The sequence below is a fragment of the Melopsittacus undulatus genome, chromosome 6, assembly GCF_012275295.1.
Source record: "Melopsittacus undulatus isolate bMelUnd1 chromosome 6, bMelUnd1.mat.Z, whole genome shotgun sequence".
Lineage (NCBI taxonomy): Eukaryota > Metazoa > Chordata > Aves > Psittaciformes > Psittaculidae > Melopsittacus > Melopsittacus undulatus.
The window spans coordinates 51,569,459-51,593,379 of NC_047532.1; the positions used below are offsets into that span (position 1 = coordinate 51,569,459).

General features: G+C 43.8%; 1 protein-coding gene across 2 annotated transcripts in view; it reads right to left on the reverse strand.

Annotated features, from left to right (window-relative positions):
• Positions 1-3,374: 3,374 nt before the first annotated feature.
• The window catches only part of COP1 (COP1 E3 ubiquitin ligase), a 130,474-nt gene continuing 109,927 nt past the window's right edge, over positions 3,375-23,921 (reverse strand). For both annotated transcript variants that reach the window (XM_034064224.1, XM_034064223.1), the window contains exons 19-20: positions 6,490-6,534; positions 3,375-4,514 (exon numbers count right to left, since the gene is read on the reverse strand). In XM_034064224.1, the coding sequence (XP_033920115.1) occupies positions 4,497-4,514; positions 6,490-6,534 (63 nt within the window). In that variant the 3' untranslated portion in view covers positions 3,375-4,496. The remainder of the gene's footprint in view (positions 4,515-6,489; positions 6,535-23,921) is intronic.

Consider the following 23,921-nt stretch of genomic DNA (forward strand, 5'->3'; position numbering starts at 1 on the left):
GGTTCATGAAGTAGGGAGCTCTGTGAGATCCTGAGATCTTAGAAGAACAGGAACCATCTTATCCCCTTGCACTGCAGATCAGCCAAGGAAGTTTCATAGTTGGTTTTGTTTCTCATAGTTTATTTTTAAAAGATGGAAAAAACCCTCACCTTTTCCCATTCCAAATATTTTTTCCTGTTGCTTCATGTTAAGAGGATGAATTCTCATTTTCCCCCTGCTGAGTAATGATGGCCAACCACTGGTGAGAGACAGATTTAAGATATGTAAGATAAGCTGAAAAGATTTAAAATTCTGGCAAGATCTTCTCAACTGAAATGGCTGGTTAACATGTGGAGCAGAGGAAGAAGTCTTGATTTTAGTCCAAGCAACCATTTCAATTCATTTATGAAGACATTTAAGAATACCCAAATATGGCCTTGTAGTTGTACAGAGATAAGGATGAGAAGACCCTTGCCTCAGGGACCCATTTGCAGCTCACTCTGAAAGCAAAACAAAAGCAAACTATACCATGATGATTCTTAGAAAGTTGTGGAGACCAGGGCTAGCAGTGCCGCTCCAGAAGATTGAAGATATGGGCTCTGGTCTTTATGCCTCAGATAATGCTATAATTCACTGCTTCCTATGTCTCAATTACATCTCCCTTATAGCCAAACCCCTTAGTTCCTCAACATTTAAAGCAGGTGACAGTCTCTGACCTCCTACAGATGCTCCACAAGAACTCTACACCCATGACAAGTGCAGCATATGGCCTCTGCGCTGCTGAGGGTAAGGGAAACCCCTCCTGGAAAGCAAGAGAGGAGGACCTTGTGAGGTTGGCCTCACAAAAATCTCTTTGCAGGTAGTGGCAGGGACTGGCAGGAGGCAGGATGCAATTACCTCAGCTGGATGCCAGCCAGGACACTGAGGTTAACACCACTGCCTGCACGCATGGATGCTGCCACACATGAGATCGTTTCTTCAAGGCGAATGCTTCAGTGAATGCTTTACTTCACCCCCAGGCAGCTCCAGGTCCATGCTGGGTATTTCTGGCCTCCAAAATGCAGCAAGAAATGGAAAAGGACTATTGAGCAAGGAAGGAGTTAGATTTGCCTTTGCAATTATCCACTGTCATTATGACCTTCTATAGTTAAACAAAATTACCCTAGACAAACAAGACTCCAGCACTTGGGTCGAACGCTGGCATTAGCAGCCGTCCACACGTAACTGCTGAAAAGCCCTGACATATTGATATCAATTTAAATTTTCCCTTGACCATCATTTTCAATTCCCTCCAGCACTGAACTTCTTTTCAGCAATGAGGCATGTTCCTCCTACTCCTCTACTAAATGCTTGAAAATTAATTAAAGAGCCTGTCTGGCCAGGCAGGGCTTTAAATTCCCTTTCTAAAAGAAAAAAAAATGAATGACCCAACACTTCTCATAGGGACACAAGCACTGGAGAGAAATCCATTCTGGAGCAGCTTCCAGCCAAGGGCTTTGTAACCCATTCTTTCAAAAGAAGAAAACGAGAACAAAAACTCCAAGTGCCCACCACCTGCACCTGATCTTTGCAAGGAGAGCTGTTAAGTGCTGAAACAAGTTTTCCAGAAGGACTTAAGAATCTCCATTCCTTGCTCACAACTTGTTCAGTTGTGAACATCTTCAAGCCCTGGAGCAGCCCCATCCAACTTTGAGTCAAGCCCTGCTCTGGGCAGGGGGGTAGCACAGAGACCTCCAGAGGTCCTTCCCAAACTCAGTCATTCTCTGACTCTAAAAAAAGGATGAAAATCATTCGTTGAGGAAGCAACTAATTAAAACAGGTTATTGGCCAAATGCTATTAATTCCCCCCCCCCCCCATTACAGTAATTATATGCAACTTCATATGCCAACTGCAAAGAATTACCTGAAGGAAAAAAAATTACAGAGATTAAAATCAAGAGTGTACCACTTCTGACAAAGAGACCAAGACAAAAAGAATGCCTAACCCCCCCCTTGTGTTTATGAGCTGCTGTGTTTCTAATTAGGGCCAGACACTAAATTTGCATTTTATCTTGATTGAAACAGAATGAAAATGGAAAAAATAAAGGCAGCTGATGTTAAACTCTTTTTCCCTGCTTAATTCATGGAGTAACCTTACAGCATGCAAAATAGCTGGTTTTTAGTTCTTTTTTTAAGATTGCAGCTTCGTCAGAGTGATTTCAATTTAAAACACGGAGGACCTTCAAGTGGGGGAGAGAATGAATGAGGTCACCTGCCAAGCAGCGGTTGTGCAGCACGGAGCTGTGGTACAACAGCAGCTATAAGCAGCAGTGGCTGATTGCAAAATAAATTAGTAAGCATTGATAAACAATCCAGAGGCTGAGAAGAACCCACACATGGAACCAGAGGAAGCTGCATGAGTGATGGCCACTGCTCCTTGCACCAGCCCAGCCTTCAAAGCTGGCTGGCTGGGAAGGATGCTCAGCAGTCATGCAGCAGCAAATCCTCTGAAAATGCAGCTAAACAGCAATCAAGCTAGTGCTCAGCAGGATGGGCCAGACAGCTGCCATCAGGCAGAAGGAACCAATTTTGTCTCCTTCTGCCACAGTGACTCTAGTGATTAACAGAATGGAGACCATCAGGTAGCACCTTAGAGAAGGACACAAGCTAGTGTGCAGTCTTCTCCTCCCCTGCTTCTCTCCCTACACTCACCGGCATAACAGAAACCAGCACACAGCATCTGGGGGCCACCCACCCCCCTTGGAGTTGAGCATCACGTTTACTGTCAGTGGACAAGACTCTCCAGAAGCCAACAGCAATTTTGGTATGTTCCACACCCTTCTAGCTTTGAAGGAACATGTGTCTCCTACGGCCCCACTAGAAACTGGCAATCAGAACAGAACCTAGCCCTAGTTCTGCTGTAAGGATTCACCCCTACTTTGTTCATATCCCCAAGAACATCCTTATTTTTCTTTCAGCTGTGACCAAAGGATGTGAGAAGACCACACAATCCTCTTGGGAAGATCACTATCAGGCTTTTAACACCTAGAGAAAACGAGACACCTTTCACATGCCATCATTTACAGCTCCTTGATGGGTAGACCAAGACTGCAGCAGGGCCTTGCTTTGCTGACATGAACAGTGAAGTCCTTGCAGCAATCCCAGTCTCAGAGGTACGAGGGAGACGCATACTACAATGAATGAACATAGAGATTCTGTTTGCAAACCAAAATGCTTCCCACAGGTATCACTGTCTACATTGCACCTTTACCACCCACAGCTAGGAGAAGATGCTACGCCCACCAATTCCACTTTCAAGTTTTGGCAGCAATCCTGACAGCTCAGCATGACTGCTACTCGCAAAGACCGTCTGCACCTTCTTACCCGTCTCCCACCATCCTGCCGACAAAGCAACATCAATTCAGCATCATGGTTTATTCCCCCTCCATATGTACAATTAAGTTTATGCATGACCATTAAAAATAAGGCTACTTATATCATGGCTCTGAAACACATTACAAACCAACTCCATCCCCTCTCTTATTACAACAGTCAAAACACTTGGCTTCCATGGTGTGCAGAGAGGGACAAAACGCAACCAGACCACACGAGCAATTAAGTGGTGCAGGCTTTGGTAACTGGATCTAGAAGCTTCCTCCTCTAGCTGAGATAGTCAAACACAGCCAGGTCAGTGGGAGGGAGATTGTTATCCCACAATGTCTTGGTGAGGTCAGTTCAAGTCCCAGGCAACTGCAGGTCACCTCATCTCAGCACGTTGCTGGTGGCAGGCAGCAGAGATGCCCAGGCTCACATGGATGAAAGGACAACTTAATCCTCTCCTTTGGAGCTGCCCCTTTGAGTCAAAGCAGGAGCATAAGGAGAGAAGGAAGGGGGGAGGCTGCCCTTCTCTTCTTGATGACCAGAGGACTTGAGTCTTCAGAGATGTATTAAATGTTGAGAAACGTCACCCAGATTGACATCTAAAAAAATAATTAATAAATCAAAGGAACAAACAACCCATATTATTATGGGATCTCAAAGTGAATTGCTTGCATGTCCAGGTAAGGCTTAGAGACTTTCTCTTTTTTCCAAAGGGATGAAGAAGAATCCAGATGAAAGTAACTGGAGAATGTGCAACTCAGGACAGCCCTGTGTGGTCCTGTAAGCTCCCTTCCCAAGTAAATCTGTTCCCATATGCAACAAGAGAGAATCTTCAGCTTCAGCTTGTGGCTCAATAAATTTTATTACTCCTTTTAGTTTTTATTTAAAAGAATTTGTTTTCTTATCATAAAAATTAGACAACCATACCACCACCAGCAGCAGCAAAGTCTGTGGAGTTAATGTTGATGGCAGACAGGTCACTGGTGTTTCCAGTGTCTCAAAATGTCCTAAGCAGTCCATAAATGGAAAAAAAAAAACCAAACATGATGGTTTTGTGGAGGAACATCAAGGTGATTTCAGTTTCTTGTCCTGCAGAGGATCCCAGATGAATTCTGTAGCAGGACCAACAAGCACCTCATCCCTTGAGAAAAAACCCTTCATACCAACTCCAGTACCTGATTAGCAGAGAAAAAAAAGAGACATTTAGCATAGGAATTGATGACATTCACTCTCTCCCTCATCAGCATATAGATCTCTATGACAAGACTGACCCTTCTGTTTCCATCCCTTACCCTTTATTCACCAGCACACAATAATACCACACAAATCAGATAAGTACTTGGCAAGGATCCCAATTTGGTGTCTGCCTGCACTAGGATAAATTATGACATGAAGCAAAAACATCCACAGTTGCCTCATTTCCACTCATCCCAACCAACCAGCTATTGGAAGTTTTGTAATAGAGGACAAAAATTCTGATCATCTGGTCCTCTGTGCTCACGTTTCACTTGTCCACACTAAGTGGTGCAGCAGCCTCTGAAGGCATGGGCTAGAGACAGCAAAAGGAAAGTGACTGGGAGGGTTGTCACAGCATGTATTAACCTGGTTTGGTTTTCCTAGGGAAAGCTTCAGAGCTTTAGCTCATGGGTACTGCCTAGCATGGCAATCTATCCCCAGACTGCAGCTGGTTTCTGCAAACCCTATCAGACCATCCCAACTCCCTCTGTGTGCTGACAAAGGCAAACGGAAATACCAGGTTCTAACAGCCCTGGCCATTTCCACTTTTCTGTGTACCTTCTCTCATTAACAAATAAAATGCATGAGCAGAACCTCTCCTCTCTAATCATTCTCCTGTTGCTGCTGGATTCACTTTGAGGTATCAAAAGCATCTGTGCATTTTGTCTGCTTTACTAAGAAGGAAGTGACCAAAGTAATGAGCAGCCAATTTCAAAGCCTGCTAAATAAATTGCATATGAACAAGAGGCTACAGCATCAAATGTTGCAACAGCAGGATTAAGCAGGCCACTCATGGCCTAAAAATTAGCTAAAAAAAATAAAAAAAAAAATTAAAACGACCTGCAGTCAAACACAGACCACTTGGGGCTCTCCCCATTCCTGCCTCTTTTTTCATGTTGACTTTTCCCAGTAATGTTTAGATCAGCAACTCTGATATGGCTCCAGAAAGCTGCTACTGTCACAGGGATGGGAGGAGAAATCAGGATGAGGACCTCAGCTTCAATCCAGCATGTGACTTTGCAAACAGCAAGTGAACTGCTTCATAAGCAGCTACAGAAAGCTGGCAGGGCTCTGGGCTACAAGCTTATGGCATTAACCACCAAGCTCGAAATGCATGGTGGAGGTCAGTGCTACTGTGTACAGCTTGGGATTGTATTAGACCTGAGTTTCTCCAAAGGATCAACACCAGCCTGGGTTTGGGCACTGATTTTGTCTGGATGTCTGACAGGCACGTAAAGAAGGGCAAAGTCTTTTCCGTGTTACTTGACATTGCATGGATGGATAGAAATACATTGATGAGGCACTTGGGAAGAATTTTAATTCACATGCTGAAAACCTGGCAAAATGCTGGCACAGGGAGGTCTGCTGCTTTCACAAAATCCTGTGCTGGCAGCTGCTGTCTGTTATAGCCAGTCTGGGCACCAGGAGAAAGCAAAGTGAGGAAGCATTCCTCCTCATTTCAGACATTGTTCCAGCTGGCTGCACATCAGGAGCTCACCTTTCAGCTCTGCTACACTCCACACTGGCAGCAGCAGTCAGAGGATGAGCTCTGGTTAACACCAACTGGTGAGTTAATGCACAGCCTCCACTGCCACAAGAAACAGCCTGAGCCTGCAGGGATGCTTCTGCCAGACTCTCCATGCTACCAGGACCCCAAGGAGCAGCAGGAGCATGGCAGGTGCTGGATGGCAGCCAGCAGCTTTTCTACACCTTGGTTTAACTGGGTTTCCTTGCTGGTGCACTGTCTGCTTGCTCCACCACATGCCACAGGCAAATATATCATTTAAATTACAGACTTCTACAGTTGGGATGACCTCCTCTAATGGTTTCTCCTGGCCACACAATTTTTCTGACATTGCTCTTTACTAACAACAGATACAAGTGTTTAAAGAGGAGATGCATGAAATAACTTACCTTAATTGTACCCTGACTGTTAGCAGCAATCAGCACGTTGGACTCCTGGAATAAAGGAAGAGGCACTATCATAGTCTGCCAATGCAGACTTTCCCCCCCAACCCCATTTTGGAAGCAGCAGCAGAGAGCAGCAGTTGTTTATATCTTACACATTAGAAGTGTATCTAATTTCAAAGAGACTTAACTCTTCCCAATTCAAAGATGCTTTCGAGGCTGAAAATCTTTATAAAAGTTATACTTCCTAGAAGAATTAGAAAGCAATAATCCTTAGTGCTTCTACAGAGCTTTAAATCTCCACAGTAATTTACAAACATAAACCCTCACAGTCTCCTTGAGAAGTGGGATAATAATAATAATAATAATATTCATCTTTTGGCAGCATATGGACAAAGGTCTGTAGCACCCTAACTACATCGACTTATCACCATGACAAACCCTCTTTGTCTCTGTGGCCATGCAACCTCTCCCACAGCCAAGAGGTTTCAAACAAGTAAAATAAAAAAGAGAGAAGATTAGAGAGCAATAAAAGATAAATCCAGTTTGGAAGGGAAGATAAACATAGAGGGCTCCAGCCCTACTTCATGCAGAAAGGCAGTGTCTATTTACCTCCTGCCAACTGATGATGTTGCATTTGGAGATATCCTAGTTGTCTGCAAATTAATGGTCTACTGCATTAGTCAGGCAACCCCCAAGCAAAAATTCTGCTCTTCAGACCACACTCCTGATGTGACCAGCAAGTGCAGATGCACCCTCCCAGACCAAAATTGTTCAGACAGGGGGAAAACAACATTGTGCCAATAAACCTTAAGCATGTAAGGGCTGGAGTGCTGAAAACAGCCTTGGGGGTGCTGAAGTTGAATGACTGCTCCCAGACTGGTGTCCCCCATGTGTCCTTGCACTACCAGTTGCAGTGTATGCTGCCGAACCTCCCACAGTGAACTGTCTTCCCTAAAGACAGCTATCTTTTCTCAGACACATTTTAAAATTTCTCTCACTGCTGCTATCCATCCCCAGACAAACTTGCTGTAATTATCCCATCACTTAACACATACATTTTTAATAGGCTCAGCAACTAGAATATGCCCTGCTCCAAAGGGAGCAGAAAGGCAGCTTGACCCAGCCTCAACAGGGCTGCACACTGCCACACGGTTTTTGACTTTGCACAGCTTTGAAGCAAAGGGAGAAAACAGTTTTCAGCACAAAACCCCACTTACAAAGTAAAAGTAGCCTTGTGGTGGACCACCAGACTAATTGCTCACCCTGGTACAATCATTAGGGGGATTAGTTAAGACTGCTGATATTATCTCATCAATGATCCTCCAACTCAAAGCTCCTGAAAAGAAAGTATATCCTCAAAAGGAAGCATATACTTCAATTTCCATTAATTTGGTGGCTAAAAATGTCTAATCCTGTGAACTGCTCAGCTTCTGATTAATAACATTAAAATCAAAACCCACCAGGGGAAAGCAAATACAAATATCCTTTGGGGACTAAACCAGGGACCATAATACCTGATAGGATTTTGGAAGCAAGGGAGAGGGACTGGCAGGTATCTAGTGTATACTGCAAGAGACTTGAACTCCTGAGTACAGATGATCAGAGTCTGAATTATTCCTGTTTGCACTGTGAGTGATTGGTGATTTATCCCACTGCTGCAGTCTGCTGGGGTACCACTGTAAATGAACTCTGGTTGAATGAACAGTTTTACCTGCTAAATAAAATAAAAATGCCAGAGGGTAATGTACTCTCACTCCTTGTTCTTCAGAAGCCACTGTGGGGTTTTTTTCAGCAGGGTCTCAGCTAATCACTGCTCTGTTGCTTTCACCCACAACTGTGAGATGCAAACAGGAGCAGACAGCAGCAAAATTAGCACGAGATCTGTCATCGAACAGTGACTTGCTTATTAAGGCACTCTACCACTGCTTCCCTGGGAACACAGCTAAGTAACTTGTTTTTAAGCCTCTAAAGAATCAATTCTCTTCCTTTCGTTTTGCCTGTAAAACAGCCAATATATTCAACATATTAAACATCTAAGCAAGTCACGAAGTTGCTTACATCTGTAGGTTTGTAACTTGTGACAGCCACGTGCATGTCAAACCAATCCTTTTGCCAGGACATGCGTTAATGGAGTCACCACATCCGCAAAAGATAACCACCAGGAGCACTTAACTGGCAGAACACCTACTTCCCCTACTGCATCACTACAAACATCTGTATCTCTCAGGCATAAAAACCAGGATATCACCATCCATTGTGGTTGCATGTCTCACTTGAAGTTTCTATGCAGGGTAAGAAGGTTGAAAAGCTGGCCTTCCTCATCCCTCTTCCTGTTGCCTGCAGGAGCCACAAACTCCAAAAGCAGAGGCAGGGGGCATGTTGGAGGTCCACCCTGACCACGTAGCCCTACTCTGAAGATTTCAGTTATTAAAATGACTCTTCTATGCATGCACCTCCTCCTATGAGTGGTTAGCACCTGTAGCCCTTCTTAACAGGAGAAGCAGAGGTGGCAGCTGCCTTTGCTAAAAGAAGGTTGAAGAAAAAAAATGAAAACACACATACACACACGCCACAGCCACCCCAAGAATCAAGAGATGAGAGTTTACTGCCTGGCAAGCAATGGCATTTTGTTCCATGCAGTTGCTAATCTCAAGTATTACTGAACCCTGTTGGAAAGTCACTAACCTGTGTAACCTGACAACCTCTCCTCTACACATCAAGGCAGATAAGGAGCAATCAGTGGATATGTGACAAAGTACACTCATGTCCCCTGCAATGAGGTAACATGGCATCTCAAACAAGCTGCGAACAGCTATAAAATTGACAGGAAACATTTTAAAAGTTTTGGTCCTGTTAAATCAATAGAAAAGAGCAAGACTCTAAGGATGTCAACAGTATGCATTTTCTTGCCTCTTGGCATTACCTATGAATTCAGAGAGATTGACAAATATAGGTGCATCTCAGGACTCATGCTAAGATTAATATAGTGTGCAGGTCCAGAACTTCTCTAAGATGTTCCAGGGCTAAGTCCTGTACCAAGACTTATGAACAGCCTTCCACATGTGCTGACTTTTTCCTTGTCTGCAGAGACAGTATTACGGGAAATCTGAAGGAAAGTTCCTTGACACTGGAAAAGACTCCACCACTTTGTTATTGCATGCACATGTATCCACACAGGTTGTGTTAGGCAAAATGAACTTACAAGTCAAAGACAGAGCAGACAGAATCACCCTTGTCCTGAACCTGACACATCCCTGTTCTCTTGGATCTGGCACCGGATGAACATGAGTAGTTCATCCACAGGAACTCTGGAGCATTTGCCCTTGGGATTTGAAGGGACTTTCATTGATTGCACCAAAATAAGAAATTTCTGCAGTACACTCTTGATGGCAAAGAAAAACAAAATCAAATTTAGGACCTTCCTGAGTATATGAGATACCTGCTACATTCATCATTCGAGGGAATTATTCATCTGGTGACAGCTGGGTTTTTGAAGCACACTGATTTTCCTCTCTTCTAGATGAGCCCTCTGTTTGGATGGCCCTAGGGAAGCAATTTGTACAGGGAAGGGAGGGAGAAGGAAAGTCTGTCTGACTGCTGGTATTCATCCAAAAGCAGTTGGCATTAAGAGAATCAGAAATGCTCTGGATATTTTGTGAAGCTTGAGGAAACTCAGCTGAACAACTGAAAAGTTATCAGAGCTGCTTCAGTGTGATAGGGAGTAGAAAACAGCTGAGGTCGTAGCTCTTCCTTCTTTACACCTTTGTGCAAGAAAACACTGGGGAGGGTGGGGTGCAGGACTAAATGAACATCACCCCAGATGGACAGCTGCTAAAACTATGCATACCTCTCCTTGGAGGGACATGTGTTGATATCCAAGCAGATTCTTCTCTATGGAGCAATGGAAAAATCCATACAGACCCTCTAGCTAAACTGTAAATCCATGCTCCCAGTAGTTGCAAGACTTATCTCTAGCCATACGCCTTCAAAGGGGCTCAAAATAGGCAAGATGTGCACAAATCACCTGCAGCTCACTGCCCTGGACTTCAAGAGAGCAGACATTGGCCTCTTCAGGAACCTGCTTAGTAAGGTTCCATGGGATATAGCCCTAGAGGGCAGGGGGCCCCAAGGCTGTTGATTGATATTCAAGGATCACCTGCTACAAGCTCAGGAGTGTTGCATCCCAACTAGAAGGAAGTGCAGCAGGAGGGCCAGGAGACCTCCTTGGATGGATAAGGAGCTGCTGAGGAAACTTAGAGGGGAAAAAAGAGGCTTATGAAAGGTGGAAGCAAGGACAGGTGGCCTGGGAAGAATACAGGGATGTTGTCCATGAAGACAGGGACCAGGTTAGGAAAGCTAAGGTCCAATTAGAATTAAACTTGGATAGGAATGTGAAAGATAACAGGAAGGGATTCTATAGGTACACTGTGAATAAAAGACAGACTAGGGACAATGTGGGCCCTTTCCAGAAGCTATCAGGAGAACTGGCTACCCTCGTTTTGGAGAAGGCTGAGGTTCTGAATGACTTCTTTCCCTCAGTCTTCACTTCCAGATGCTCTGACCACACCACCCACGTCTTGGAAGACAGATGCAGGGACTGTGAGAATGAAGACCTTAGACCTTCCACTGCAGGAAAAGATCAGGCTCAAGACCATCTTAAGAACCTGAACATACACAAGTCCATGGGACCTGATGAAATCCATCTACGGGTCCTGAAGGAGCTGACGAATGAAGTTGTTAAGCCACTGTCCATCATATTTGAAAAACCATGGCAGTCAGATGAAGTTCCCAATGACTGGAAAAAGGGAAATATAACCCCCATTTTCAAGAAGGGGGAAATGGATGACCCAGGGAATGACAGACCAGTCAGTCTCACCTCTGTGCCTGGCAAAATCTTGGAGCAGATTCTCCTGGAAGGCATGCTAAGGCACATGAAAAACAATGAGGTGCTTGGTGACAGCCAGCATGGCTTCACTAAGGGGAAATCCTGCCTGACCAATGTGGTGGCCTTCTATGATGGGGCTACAGAACTGATGGACAGGGGTAGAGCAGCTGATGTCATCTACCTGGACTTGTGCAAAGCATTCGACACTGTCCCACATGACATCCTTGTCTCTAAATTGGAGAGACATCAATTTGATAGGTGGACCACTCGGTGGATAAAGAACTGGCTGGATGGCCGCATGCAAAGAGTTGCGGTCAATGGCTCAATGTCCAGCTGGAGACCAGTAACAAATGGTGCCCTGCAGGGATTGGTGCTGGGACCGGTCTTGTTCAACATCTTTGTCGCTGACATGGACAGTGGGATTGAGTGTGCCCTCAGCAAGTTTGCCGATGACACCAAGCTGTGTGGTTCTGTTGATACACTGGAGGGAAGGAATGCCATCCAGAGGGACCTTGACACGGTTGTGAGGTGGGCTGATGCCAACCTCATGAAGTTTAACCCTGCCAAGTGCAAGGTCCTACACCTGGGTTGGAGCAATCCCAGGCACAGCTACAGGTTGGGCAAAAAGGAAATTCAGTGCAGCCCTGAGGAGAAGGACTTGGGGTGTTAACTGATGAGAAAATGAACATGAGCCGGCTGCAGTGTGTGCTTGCAGCCCAGGAAGCCAACCGTATCCTGGGCTGCATCAAAAGGAACGTGACCAGCAGGTCAAAGGAGGTGATCCTGCCCCTCTACTCTGCTCTTGTGAGACCTCACTTCGAGTATTGTGTTCAGTTCTGGTGTCCTCAACATAAAAAGGACATGGAACTGTTAGAACAAGTCCAGAGGAGGGCCACGAGGATGATCAGGGGACTGGAGCACCTCCCATATGAAGACAGGCTGAGAAAGTTGGGGCTGTTCAGCCTGGAGAAGAGAAGGCTGCGTGGAGACCTCATAGCAGCCTTCCAGTATCTGAAGGGGGCTACAGGGATGCTGGTGAGGGACTTTTCATTAGGGACTGTAGTGATAGGAGAAGAGGTAACGGGTTAAAATTTAAACAGCAGAGGTTTAGATTGGATATAAAGAAAAAATTCTTTATTGTGAGGGTGGTGAGGTACTGGAATGGGTTGCCCAGGGAAGTGGTGAATGCTCCATCCCTGGCAGTGTTCAAGGCCAGGTTGGACAGAGCCTTGGGTGGTATGGTTTAGTGTGAGGTGTCCCTGCCCATGGCAGGGAGGTTGGAACTAGATGATCTTAAGGTCCTTTTCAATCCTAACTACTCTGATTCTATGATTTCTGCCCCCTGCCTTTTACGTAATCCTTTGTGAGACAATTCCTCCTCCATTATTCCACATATACCAGTCCTTAAAGTGAAATTCAGAAGCTCACACTGAAGGAAAACTTGGAGCATTCTCTACACAAGAGGAGGAGCCTGGACGCTGGCTTTGAAACATCTCAGTTCCCTTGTTGGGAGCAAAACTGTGAATCAGAACATTTCTATGTGAACATAAGCTACACTTCCATAGTTTGTAAATGCAGTAGTTTTGAGAAAGCTAGTCCTACCAGGAACAGAGTCAGAGTATTTGAAGATTGGGAACTGCAGTGGGTAGCTAACAACCACAGCTTTTGACCATGGAAGCCAACATGCAAAAGCTGCAGCAGCACTCCTCCATGCTCTTAGCCCAACAAAACTGGTCTTTAAACAAACTTATCCAATTGTGTTTCTTGCAGGCTGAGGAAGTAAGAAAGTTTGGCTAATGGAAAAGTGATACAGCATGGACTTACTTCTGCTTTGACACTCACTCCTGAATTCTAGAGACGCCAGCAATAATGCAAGGGGCTGAAAAAATTGTTCCTTAGGATTATAAAGATGCCAGTGATGAAGCAAGATGTGTCTCCAAGTTATACGTGCACATGTTCAAAGGATGGACTGGAAATTGTATATAGGACTTTCACCATATTATGAACAATTATAGGCCAGGAAGCTTGTGCCTCTTTTCTATCCCTCATTTTCTGCACAAATAAAGCATATTCACCTCAAACTTCCAGGGCAGTCATCAAGATAAACACGAATTGTCTGCATTTTCAGCTAGGTTTGTTCTACAGATTCACAGTTAGGATCCTTAAAGATCTTATCTTAAATTAACAACTTCTCACCTTCCCACCCCAGCAGACATTTTTGCTAACGAATGGCTGGTTTGTCAGCAATTCTCTTTCAAGCAGACGGACTCATTGCCATGAACAATCTCACAACCCTGAACACTTGCTCAAAGAGACTGAAGCCTAATTAAAAGCAAAGTTGTTGATACAATGGGAAAATATACTGGGTGAGAAAGCTTGCACTGAAGTGGCCATTGTCTTATGTTATATACAGGCAGAATAAAAGCATGTAATTTCACTACATGTAGTGCTGTCTGTACAGAAAGCCCCTTCTTTAAGTGAAACCACCCAGTCTTTACTGAAGATGGCAACTATGTCAGGTGATAGTAGAACATCTGCAAGATGTGTTTCACCAAAGCTTTTCCCATTGACAACACATGCAAAGTCTTTTCATACAAAGTATGTGAAATCAGCTCCACAGAAGACCACCGCTGCTTGACTTCATCTTGTAATTACCAGATTCTAATGGCTTTTCACTTCAATTCCCCTGAGACCTGGTTATTTTCTTGCTGTATGAGCCAAGTCAGCTTTTGTTTTCAAAAGAATTCTAACCTAGGAAACACGATAAACCTCCAGTGTACAAAAATCAAGAGGTTTTTAGAAGCTAAACTGGTAGATTAGATCTCTTCCCAGCAGGGTAATGTGCTGCACACAGAATTTTGTTTTCTTTTTACCACTGCTGCGATATGCCATCATCAGTGAAGGGGTGCATGGTAGGATAGCTGAAGTGGAGCAAAACCCTCTATCTCCATGTGTGCCAGAATTAACTTTATATGCCATCACACTCATCTAACATTAAACCCTTTTGAATTACTTTAAGGGCTATACTGTGAACATCAGGCCCAAACAGAAATTAGTTACTTCTTTAGACCCAGCACTTCTTTAAAGAATGAAGTCTTACATACAAAATATATTGTACCAAGACTTCAGGAACAGCCAGCTCTAGGTTTTAAACCTAGAACAGAACACACATGCCTAAATCATGTCTTTTAATCCTTAGAAACTGTATTTCTATCTCATTCCAAAGGTAATTCCTTTTTACACACAGAGATAAGCCTCCTTAGGCTTATCTGCCCACCCACCCGCCCCCCCCCCCCCCCAGCAACTCAGTATCTATTGAGTTGAAAAAGGTCTCACGCCTGTGCTTCCTTCTAGATCCAGCTGCAAATACACAATCTTTTGTTTTTTAATTTATAAATGCTACACAGTAGCACCCACATAACAAAGATATTTTCTTAACAAACTAAGATTTACAGATAACAGCACTCCTTTGGCTTGCTTTGTATAGAAAGGCTTGACTACAATCATATGCACAGGCATATAGTTTCTTCTCATGTAAGAATTCAATGACACATTATAAAGCGGAAAAAAGCTTTCAAACAAATTAGTGTTTTCATCACCCTCCCTCACACAGAATCTGCAGCTTCTGCACAAGATAAAGCATGTCTTGCTAGGAAATGTGCTCAGGGAGAAATCCAGCACCTCCCCTCCTTTTTCAATTCCAGTCCTTAAACTCTGTACCACAGATGCTTTTATCAAAATGCTTCCACATCTGCTATTTTCTAGCCGTGACTCTCAATACATGAATATATCGCTCTTTCCTGCTCCCTGAAGAAGCAGTGTTCTCATTTTCAGATTTTACATTCAATGCATTTTTCTACTTCTATTCAGACCAAGTTCAGCACAAGAAGATGCTGTATAACTGGAAGCTTATTTGTTATCATATAAACCCAGGTCTCTGTATTCACAGCACATGGGTGCCCAGAGGAAAGCAGCCCAAGGCGTGCTCCAATGACACACTCAAATAAGTAGTAAGCTATCTTTCAGCCAAGTGAGAAATCACTTTTTAGTGATTTAGCATAGCATGACCTTTCTTTTCAGCATGCAGCTCTCAAGAAAACAAGATCAACAAGGCAACTAGACCAGGCTGGAAGAAAACAGAAGTACGCATGTGTACAGTGCTGCACACAGACAACAATTTGCTTGTTTCTACAGTCTTCTCAACTCAAGATGGAAATAGAGGCCAAGACTGATGGAAAGAGGGCAAAGAAAGTTCTGCAAAGGCAGAAGAGCCAGCCAGCAAAGCCCACCCAAGGACTTTTCGATACCTTACACACACACAATTGCCTCTGTATTTCAGTTGTTTTGGAACAAAACTGGTTTTGATGACCACCTAACTTATTTGGAATTCAAGATGAAAATAACTTGTCAGACACTTATTTTTCTGCATCTATAGCAAAGCAAACAGCTTTAACGGCTGTTGCACACTCCCCATAAGGTAAGGTAGGAATATGTGTTAAAAACAAATTATGCTGGCATTAACTCTCCTCCCACCAAAGGCAAGTCTTCTCCTCCTCTATATGTGAGAATATTAAGCTTCACTGCCCATCTAACTGTGACAAGGTCTCTACTACTTCTCGTATGGTTGTATATCCTGGGATTTCAGACACTCCCCATAAACAATATGCTCAAGACCCTGAACAAAGCAGCAGCAGTATATAAATAAGCTTGCAATAAGCCTACAAAAAAAAGGATACATAAACATGCAAAACATTAGCATCAATATTGCAAAACCACAGGAAATGGTTAGGCATTAGTTTGGTGAAAACAGCTTTTAGCATCTATTTTCTTGATACTTAAAGCTTCCTAATATTCATTTGGCAATTCTACATAATGCAATGATGTACATTGCTTGACAACTGCACAATCCAAGACTTGCATTCCTACCGCTGACACATTCCTCTTTTCTGTTTGTTGCAGTCAGTCATTACATCATGCTAGAGGTGATGAATTTAATCTCCCTCTCCCAGCCAAAGTCATGCTGCCCTGCCCACCACTGCTGTATGTAGCAAACCCAAGCCCCATTGCTTATGCCTCCCTTCTAAACCCACAATAGAAACAAAATGCATGATCTGAAGAATCAGCCAACAACCCACATGAAAGTATTCAGAAACAGGACCTAAATCTCATAGGTTTAGATTTTGATTTTGTGCAGACCAATGGCAAACCATCAGCGATCAGAAACATAAACAGAAATCAGCAGAATACGAAAAACCTTTTCAGTCCAAGCTACCATGAATTAGACAAGACAAGCAATACACCTTACAAGCAGAGCCTACCATGAGTGCTACACAGCCCAGTCTTGAAGCACAGCAAGGGCCACCTCTCCCAGTTGCTGCACGGGGAAGGAATGGACGCTGGCAGGAAACTCCTGAGAGATGCTATAAAACATCCTTTCCTGTGCCTCCCAGCTCCTTGGTCCTCTTTAATTTACAACACACTCCTTGCCATATTGTGAAAAGCAAACTTCAATTTGTTTAAGTAGCTGGTTCTCTTATGCCTCTCTCACACTCGTGTTTCTCCCATCCCTTTTACCTTCTATTCTTCTTCCTTCTCCTTTTTGCTCAGTTGCTTATTTCCCTCTTTTGAATCTTCTTCACACTTGAGTCAGCAATTTCCTAGTTCATGCAGGAACGCTTTCATCTTTCCCAAACCATATGTCCCACATCCTTTGGGGGTTCTGTATTTGCAAGATCATTGTCCCTTGCATGTCATCTCTCATCAAAACCCTACTTTCAGCACTTTTTCTTGAGTTTCAACTGCCTCTTCTACAGTACTATACACGTCTTCTCATGTCCTTTTCCCTCCCCTTGTAAATCCACCTTTGAAAATCCTACTTACAGAACAGTTCCTTTTTCTTTCCAACCCTTCTGCTTCCAGCATGTTAGCACCAGTACAAGATGGGCACACCTTCCTTGGATTCAGAAAGGGAACAGATGACAGTTAACCTTCCACTTTGGTTCCAGTATCCAATCTATCTGCTCTATCTGCTCCCACAGGCCTCTTTGTCTTCTCAGCTCTGTACTTGTAGGTCCCTGAACTCATTACTGCACTGTTCCTCTGGGTCCCTGACTGGGCTGTCAACTACAGCTCATTCCCACATCTGCCTAGATAGAAACTAGAGGATAAAAGAATACAGGGAGACAGAAAGCTTACAGTTAGAGACTGAAACACCATGTTATTTTGTAGCAACAAGATGCTGATGGGCCAGGAGCTTTCGCCAGGAGAAAGTGACCCACATCAGCAGCCTTGCAGGTGTGCACATTCCCCAGATACCCTTTCTTTCATGCTTTTTCCTGATACACAATAGCTAATACTGCATGTCAGGTGCCATGCTGAAGTGGAGCACACTGCTCTTTAGAAGGCTGACAAACGGTTTCCAAGCTGGGATAAGAGATACCACTGCTAGATGATACATCTCCTGTGTTCTATGAAGCACAACATACCACTGATGCTGCCAGTGGCTTCCCTGAAGTTCAGATCCTGGTATTAAATCAGTCCCTCCATAGAAAGTCTATGAAATAATCTATTGCTGGTCCAGCTCCTGCCTCCCTTCCTCTCCCAGTGCCATTAGTTTCAGTCTCTAAGTAGCTGAATGATACAGGCTTAAAATTGACCCAACCACCCTGACATTAATATTTTAAATTATTAAGTCTTAGTTCTCTAATGCCAATAAATCATTTATATGTGCACTTTTAATTAACAGTCCAGTCAGTAAAAACAACTTAGCATTCACACAGCACATTTTATCAGAGGAACCAAAGACACATTACAACATTAATTGAGTGCAACAAATGCCTTGGTGAGGTAGCTAAGTATTATCCTACTTTGACATGTGGGGAAACCGAGGCAACACAATCGGTGGATTTGCCCAAGGTTAATCCTGATGTTCACAATGAAGTGCTGAAGAGAAAAAGCAGGGAGAAATACCACTGAGATTTAACTCTCCTTATAAGCATTCCTCTCCTGAACTGCAGTATCTACTTATTTGCTGATGAGAAATCTGTTCCAGGTGTGTTCCTCCCCCTAACAGACTAGGGAGGGGCACAAATCACTGTCAGCAGGCATGCTAAAAATCAACTCTAAACTTCAACAGACTGCAGGGTGAAGCTGATCACCCTGGGTCAAACATAACACCCAGCCAAGTGTTTTGAAGAACACTTAATGATCCTTCCCATCCCATGGTTCAAATGTATCTAAACACATTGGATAAAGGATACTTAACTAGAAGTTGTAGGTCCTAGACCTATACGAGAGTCTGATATCTCCCAAGCATTTCAATAACTCACCTAACCCTTGGGGAGTTTCACACTAGGCTCTCATGCCAGGAGCACAGGAGAAGAGAAATTCCTGAATGACACTGACACTGCTCACAACATGCTGAACAGTTACTAATCTTGAAAAATACCAGGTGTCCCAATATCCTCACTCTCCTACAAACCTACAGTTTAACCAGTCTTTCAGGCCATGCAGAGACTGAAATGCATGGCCTGAATTTCACCTGTCACCTCCCTCTTCCCATATCCAAGAGATGACCCTCACAGTGGTCCCAGACAATGGTAGCACTCACACAACCAGTTCGGAGGGCATGTTCGTCTGTGCCCCCAAACTGCAGTTTTAGATTCAGCAGTTTTGCTTCCCCCATGTGGTAAACACTGATTCCTAGGACTGAAGCTATTGCTGACAGCCAATTTGATTTGCCCAAACTATCAGGGATGTTGTTTTTGACAGCGCCTGGCAGCCATCTAGAATTCAGCCAAGCAGCCCACACTGGGCCAAGTCCAGCCTTGGGTTTTTTTCTTAATATTCCAAAATCATGAACTGTGCTCCGTATGAAAATTACATCTGGAAACACTTTAGGTTTCCCAATTATGTGGTAAAATGTTTCAGACACAGATAATGCCTACTGTCAGTCCCTTTAATCCAAGCGCATGTCTTTCAGCAAAGCTGGATGGATTTTCAAAGACTCACTGAAACCAAGAAGAGATCAACTCCTCAACATCTCTGGCAAGTGGACCTCTATGCTTAAAGGACCCAAGTATCAATGTGAAATCTGTCTCATGATGGCAGGATGCAGAGCGTTCCTTTTCCAAGCAGAAGGACATACAAAGTGTTGCTTACATGAGAGTACTCACAAAGTCACCAGTTCCTGCATGGCTCCCAAGCTGAGACATAGCGTGCACAAAGATTACATAGCACAGAATTCACCTAATTAATGCAAGAGAGAAAAAGGCTTGACTAATACTAGGGTATTAAAGCTACTGTAGGCTTAAGACAGGGCAGATAAAACCCCAAATTAACCTCTGGAGAAAGAAGTCTTGCAGCAGTGTAACTGGTAGGAACTCATGGTGGCCGGTGATAGTGGCACAGGCTGGAAAAAAAAACTTGCTAAACCCCTCACATGACACCATTCCCTCAAAGCAAAAATGGAAGAAAGATAATGCATTACAACCAGAGATAGTAGCAATCAACATAGGAGAATGCGTTAATCATAGGAGATGCCAGGAATGATGAAGGGAGCCAAGCCAAGTTTGGCTGTCTGGGTCAGCAAGAGGGCAACACTTTGGCAGGAACTCATGAAATGGCTCATGGACTGAGAGAATCAATTTGTTTAAAAATGATAACAGATTCATACACTGCTACTCTTAATTTTATACAGTTTGGTTGTCAACTCTTTGGGGAAGGGAGCTGTCACTTGCTGTCTCCTTGGACAACACCCGGTGTGGTGGGTTGACCCTGGTTGGGTGCCAGCTGTCCATCAAAGCTGCTCTATCACTCCTTCTCCTCAGCTGGACAGGGGAGAGAAAAAGCTAACAAAAGGCTCATAGGTCAAGATAAGGCAGGGAGAAATCATTCATCAATTACCATCATGGGCAAAATAGACCTGACTTGGGAAAACTGATTTACTTTATTGCCAATTAGAAGTGTGAGTAGAATCTTGAGAAATAGAATCCAAATCTTAGCACACCTTCTCCCCACCCCTCCCTTCTTCCTGGGCTTAACTTTATTCCTGAAATCTCTACCTCTTTCCCCTGCAGTGCTGGGAGCTGGGGAATGGGGATTTTGGTTGTTCATCACACATTGTTTTTGCTGTTCCTTCCTCCTGCGAACAACTCCTCACACTCCCTGCTCAAGCACAGGGTCCCTCCCATGGAAGACAGTCCTCTGTAAGCATCTCCAATGCAAGTCCTTCCTATGGACTGTAGTTCTACCCTAACTGCTTGAGCACAGATCCCCTATGGGGTCGCCAGTCCTGCCAGGAAACCTGCTCCAGTGTGGGCTCCTATCTCCATGGGGCCACACGTCCTCCCAGAAACCTGACCTAGTGTAGGCTTCCCACGGGGTCACAGCCTCCTTCAGGCATTCACCTCCTCTGGTATGGGGTCCTCTACAGGCTGCAGGTGGATCTCTGTTCCACCATGGACCTCCATAGGCTGCAGAGGACAGCCTGCCTCACCAGTCTTCACCACACGCTGCAGGAGAATATCTTCTTTGGCACATGGTGCACCTTCTCCCCTCTTTCTTCACTGCCTTGGTGCCTGCAGAGCTGTTTCTCTCACTCCTCTCTGTTGCAGCTTTTGTTTCCCCTCTTCTTAAACATATTACCACAGAGGCACTACCACCATCACTGATGGGCTCGGCCTTGGCCAGCAATGGATCCATTTTGGAGACAGCTGGCACTGGCTCTATCAGTCACAGAGGAAGCTTCTAGAGGCTTCTCATGGAAACCACACCTTTGCACCTCCAGCTACCAAAACCTTGCCACACAAACCCAATACACCTACTAAACTGGACCTCCCTCCTGCTGATTGTAGCTTCTTTGCACTGTCCTAATGAATATCACTTCCGTCTCTAAGACTGGCCTGAGAGAGATGCAAAAAAGCATCACATTAAAGCAACTAGAATTCTGACATTTAATTCATGTGCTTTAACTGTAATAACATTCCTTGAACATACCCATCCATTTTTAAGTGGGATCCCACCAGCAAACCAAGCCCAAGCCCTCATACTAGACTATTCTAAACCAACCAACTTTGAAACTTCTGGACACGTTAAAAAGCTGACTGTTTTGCTAACAGGACTTTGAATAACATTGCAGGGGGACTTGAGTGCTCAGTATTTGCAAAACACATTACCTATTCTGAATGTTTTACTCATGCCAGCTGGAAAAGTAGTATGATGGTTTCACTGCATCTGCAAGCCTTCTAATTGTGTTACTAGGTGGGCTAGAAGTTTGGCAACGACAAAAATCAAAGCCTTAATTTCTCTTTAAGCCAGGAATTCTATATTTACTAGCAACAGGAACAGAGTCACGGCCTAAGTGTTAGCACTGAGGATGCTGTCTAAGGGGATGGGAATGACAGCACACATAGGTGCTGCATTTCCAGCTAGGCTGCAGGCAGGGAGGGTAGGGGATTACACATCTGCGGGGTGAGCAGAGCTACAGCAAGAGGAAGGGAAATGAAGCACAGCAGGAGAGCAAAAATATCTCATCCCTGGAGGCTGCTTCCATCCAGAGGGCAGCAAACTGCTTGGTGCTAAGAAACTGAGTGAGAGTACCTGTCTGCAAGGTGCCCCCAGCTTGCAGCTGTGTAAGCCACCACAGGATATGTATTTCTTATATCTGCTATGCAACACATATGTGTGCTACGAAAGTGAAATCACCAGGACCCATTGAGATAAAAGGGACAAATTGTTTTTCGCAGAGAAAAATCAAGGCACAAACACGAACATTAGCATGCATGTAAGCTTCATGAAATTATACCTATGCCTATTTATAACAAACACCTATTTAGGAAAGAGAACTTTGATTTAAAGAATGGAAGTTTAATTAAAGTAAAACAAAGGTTTCCATTAATCTTGAAAATACACAACCTGCTGCTCTCCAACATCCAATCCAGCTAATGCTGGAACAGGATCAAGCACAACACTGCCTGAAACTTTCTGCAATGCAGACAATGCTGGACTAGCCATACCAAACCACACAGCCTTCTCTAGTCTTGAAAAACAGGAAGCTTTCTCTCCTCAAGATACTATTCCAGTTACACTTAAATCTTCTCCCTGCACACATTCTTCAACTCATAGGATTAAGTTAAAAAGTTTTACTGTCTTCTGCTTCTGTGGTACAGGATAAACACAGGTAAGGATGGTGCAGCAGAGCTAAACATCCTCCCCTAGCCAGCACAACCATCTCCTTCCCACCAACAGCCAACAACTGTTTAGAGCTGGCCTGGCTCACGGCCAGTGTGGTCACTGTCAACCTATTATGACTGCATGCAAAAGTGTGCAGAACTGAACTTTGAGCAGCCTTGCAATCTTTCATTTGTAAACTCAAAGATGCTGGAAATTTCTAAAACAAGATATATGAAGCCTGCAAGCTTCTCCAGGTCAGTTTTCAAAGTCAGGCCACACTGAAAAATACCAACCTTGATTACCAAATTGTTTGGCTGTTATTGAAAAAGACAGTACAGTAAACTGAATTTTATTAAGGTCTGACTGTACATAAAAGGTGAAGAACTTCATTAAACAAAATCATACAGGTACAGATGATACATATGTGGTTGCTTCTGTAATATCCTACTACTGCTGATGCTTTCTCCATTGTATTTATCTGGGAGTAGAAGGGAGTGGGAAGAGAAGACAGCTATGTCTTAGGTATTAAGAATAATGAGAGTACAGCTTTACAGTTTTAGTACAATAAATGCAAGACATGCCATCTTCCCTACTTTGTTCTGCAGAATTAACTATTCAAAAGGTAATAACAAACTTCACATCATCTAGAGGACTCAATTGTGCTCTGCTGTCTGCTTCCCTAATCCCATCTATCTAAAACATGCCCGAATCCAGAAGGATGAGTGAAACCAATAACAAAAACACACCTGAAAAGCCAGAAATCACTGGGTCATTCAGCTACTGAAAGGCAATTTTGATTTAAAAACAAAGAATGTAAAAAACACCCCAACAACCAAGAAAACAAAAAATCCCAAACAAAAACCACCACAGACTGAGACTGAATTCAGAAGAAAACCCAGTATGTATGTCAGACAAATTCATTGACTGCGAGATGGGGAAGGGGGAGGAAATCCCAAGCCCCAAACTTGACACACAATTCTTACTAGAGAGAAATTCCATATTTTTTCATTCATCTTCCACTTTCCTTCTCCTTGATTTGCTCATTCACCTCCCTGCAACTTGCTCTCCCCCTGAGGAATACCAGGAGGTAGTCCCTGAATTCTAATTGTGTTTGCTATTCTACTGGATGCCATAGCTTTAAATAGGAAAAATTAGCAGGACTCGCCCATGCTCCACAATATCAGATGAGAAGTCACCTGAAGCTCTAGATAGGCTGGCTTTCTTTTGTTTATGGCCTTTAAATAATTCAGAGAGAAGAGCTGTCAAGCTGAATCTGCAAAGCTCCCTTGACTTTGGATTTATGCTATGATATTGCCTGCCTATTGTTTACAAAGACGAAAAGGAAAACGTTACAGGATCATATGTCTGCATGGGAGGG